General features: G+C 38.8%; 1 protein-coding gene across 1 annotated transcript in view; it reads right to left on the minus strand.

The window, feature by feature from the left end:
• eif2d (eukaryotic translation initiation factor 2D) overlaps positions 1-3,727 on the minus strand; it is a 38,120-nt gene that overhangs the window by 21,795 nt on the left and 12,598 nt on the right. The window contains exon 11 of the mRNA XM_005740539.1: positions 2,470-2,590. Coding sequence (XP_005740596.1) covers positions 2,470-2,590 — 121 coding nt within the window. The remainder of the gene's footprint in view (positions 1-2,469; positions 2,591-3,727) is intronic.

Here is a 3,727-nt window from a genome sequence, read left to right on the forward strand (position 1 = left end):
TGGGGAGTCTGTGAGGTCCCATGCTTGCATGTCTCCCTCTGAAAAATGAGAACGATAAAAAGATGTTATATTTTGTTGCATAGATATGCACACACACACACACACACACACACACACACACACACACACACAAACTAAACCTACCATTTGGTTTATTTAGTTGTCAGACGGCCTTATGATTTTAGGTTTGCACAGGGTAGAAGGCAAACCAGTCTTCGGACAAGTCGCAAAATCATCAAAAACAAGGCGTTTTCTAATACCCTCGTACGCAGTGTTGAGACTACCCTCTTGATGGTGTCGTCAATCTGGCTAAACAGACGCAGCATAGGTCTCCAGTCGCACCACTGTATAAAAAACATGTCCTTAAACCATGTAGCGCGCTCTTCTATGCTCAGAGGGTAAGGATTTAACCTCCAGTTTTCAACCCCTCTGACAGCAATAAGACTTTCCCTGTCATCACATACACTGAGAAAAATAAAGTAATCGGGGCTACGGTTGAAGCGATCAGCCTCGACCCTGTAAAGTTCAGGGCCTGTTGGACTGTTCCACTGGGAAACATACAGCATCTCTGGGAATCCCACACTGTCCAAGTCCGCACAAACAACTGTGCGAAAGACTTTCCAGTTTCTAGTAGACATGCGTTGTGTCTCCCCCCAAAACACTCCCTCACCACAATCTACACGAAGTATAACTGCTCCGTTGGTATATTTAACGGTATACACATACCCATTACTGCCTCGATATTCTAGCTTAAATTCAGTCCCATCTACGGCGTTTTCACAGCGCTGCTTTTTGCGATGAGGGCCCCTGGGGCATGCGCCTGTAGACGTACCTAGTATGGCTGTGGCTTAGGCGATGTCCTGACTGCTCGTCATGGTTGATACAGATGTCATCCTGCACTCCTTAGTTAGAGGTGTCTGCGTTCCTTAGGTCGCTCTGTTGATGCTCCAAATGGCGAAGGAGTCCGTTTTATATGTACATGTGTTAGACTAGCCCAGTAGGAGGTGTCATTACCCCACCCTGGGGTTGGCCACGGTTTCTGTTGGCCTCTGACATGATAAGATAAGATAATGGAATTAACGGTTTGTGAAGAAACACCTTTGGGCTGGGATGCTCTTGATAAGGGAGCCTCTTTTGTTTGCTTCATGACTTCTTTTGCAGACTGTTGGGAGCCTAACTGCAACCGCCTCTGTCTAACTGTTACAGAGTGTGGCTAGGTGTGAATATGTGTTTTTTAGAAGTATCACAGTTTATTTCTAAAAGAATACATGCTTTTTTGTGGTGCTCTATTTAAAACTATTGGCCTGTGAAACTTTTAGAAAAGTGAAATGCCCCTAAAGTAGTTAAATCATCTATGTGTAATCATCGAGTCTAACTGTTGCAGACTAGTAGATAATTATAAGACTAGTTGCATTAAAGCCACATTGAGGTTGATACAGCTCTAGTGTGAATATGTACTTTTAGAAGTATCACAGTTTATTTCTAAAGGGATACATGTTGTTTGTGGTGCTCTATTTACAAACTATTGGCCTGTGAAACTTTTAGAAAAGTGAAATGCCCCTAAAGTAGTTAAATCATCTATGTGTAATCATCGAGTCTAACTGCTGCAGACTAGTAGATAATTATAAGACTAGTTGCATTAAAGCCACATTGGGGTTGATACAGGTGAATATGTACTTTTAGAAGTATCACAGTTTATTTCTAAAGGGATACCTGTTATTTGCGGCCCTCTGTTTGAAAACTATTTGCTCCTAAATAGCACTGAAGAAAATGCAAAAGGCTCCTAACTAGTTAAAATACCCCTAAAGTAGTTAAATTAAATCATCTATGTCTAAATAACAGAACTCTGAGACCTATACAATCCTTTAAAAAGAGTTTAATTAAAACACATAATGGTTTCATTAAATAATACGCTATTAAACACATGTAAACTCATATGACCCCTAAACCCACATGGACGTGCAAAAAGTCTGTTCTTGTGCACGTGCACACGCACATGGACGCGGAGGGGGATAGGGGAGGGGGGCAAAAAAAGTACAGGTATATTACTACTGTGGGATGATGGGTGGTGGGTTATATAACCAGAGCTTAACTAAGTATTTTCACACAACTACTGGAAGAAGGAAGGCCTGCTAAGGACGCGGTCACTGTTTTTTTAGAAGGCAGCTCATAAAAGAGACTGGAAATACTATTATTAATACTATACTAATATTGTCAGTGTGTATTATGTTTGTTTTTTGGGTTTGTTTGTTTTTGTTTTTTTTCATGTGGATGACTGTACCATGAAACTCATGCCCATAATGAGCGCATGTAAGCTTTTTACCACACTATCTGTATGATAAGTGTTAAATATTTTAGTGTATGGGATATGCTTAAGAATTCATAAAAAGCACCAAGGTCATTAATCTGTATCAGTACAAACAAACAAATTCATCCAGAAATAGCCAAACTGGAGAAAGAAAATGGCACCTTCTTATTCGACCCTCGAGAAGCCACAGTAATGTCAATGGGCTCAATATGGCCTTTCTTTACTATAGGTGGTTGCCCTGGAAACACAGCTTGATAGCACTCCTGCATTCTTCCCAGTGTTCTGTGGAAAACAAGGTTAACTTTTAGCATTAGCAAAATGGAAAAAACAAAACAAAACATAGTGTGGATACTATAAAAGTACAATCTGCAAAGATTGCAATGAAGAATTTACTTTCCAAAATTCCCAGTAGTTGTTCTTTTAATTTCACTGCACACAATGCACTATTTGTGCAAACCTTTCAGGCTATGACAGGAAAAACCCCACTGAGAGCAGACTGGGCAGCCACCCATCACAATCTGCCCCTCTTGGTGATGCTGGTGACTTGTCCAATCTTTGGTCTGTGGCAACATTGTTTTGTGGATTTGAATCAATTGCTGATCTCTTATAAACCTAGTGGAGCTTTTATGAGAAATTTGATAACTTTAATTATTTCAAGCAGTTCTACAAATGTGGATAGATGAACAAAATCTTGCTTTTTTGGTTTTTCCTTTTCGTCTAATCTTTTGAAATTTTAAAAACATAAAAAGTCACCTTTAAAATGAGGAAAACATTGCCCTATCCATTCAATTAACCTTTTCTTAAATTAAATACCTGAGATCTAAGCCAATCATAACCTAACAAAAAACAAACAAACAAACAAACAAACCCCAAATTACTTTAACTGCATTGCAAACTATGTCAGCAGCAGTGATGTGTTACAGATTTACAGATCAGACCAGGATTAAATGATGCATTAGTACGATTATTTAATCTTTCTGATGGGCAAGGTTGGCCCACTTTAGTAATTAGAGGCAATTTAAATGTGGATTTGCATTGGCTACTTTAACCAGTTAATCTGTCTAATTTACTAAAATACTGATGTATTATATACAATTTATATGCAGTTTCCGTTATTGAATGCTACAGAAACAGGGCTGTTCGATATAACTATATATATATATATATCGGATGCCGATATGAAAACGTCAATTGTTCTATCGTTTGTTTCGTGATGTCGCAGAGTAAACTTTTTATGGCGATATTTTTTCATCGTTTTGATGGTCACTGTAGAATTTCTTAAGTTTCTCTTATATTTAATATAACCACACTACAGACGGACAAGCGACTGTTTTTATGAGTTTACGTTAGCAACAACCACGGTAAAACCATCCCGTGTCCGCTTGTTTATTTTCCACATAAACCTTTCACAATAAAGCT

This window comes from Pundamilia nyererei, unplaced genomic scaffold (assembly GCF_000239375.1).
Source record: "Pundamilia nyererei isolate P.nyererei 1_Seehausen unplaced genomic scaffold, PunNye1.0 scaffold00100, whole genome shotgun sequence".
In the NCBI taxonomy this organism is placed as follows: domain Eukaryota; kingdom Metazoa; phylum Chordata; class Actinopteri; order Cichliformes; family Cichlidae; genus Pundamilia; species Pundamilia nyererei.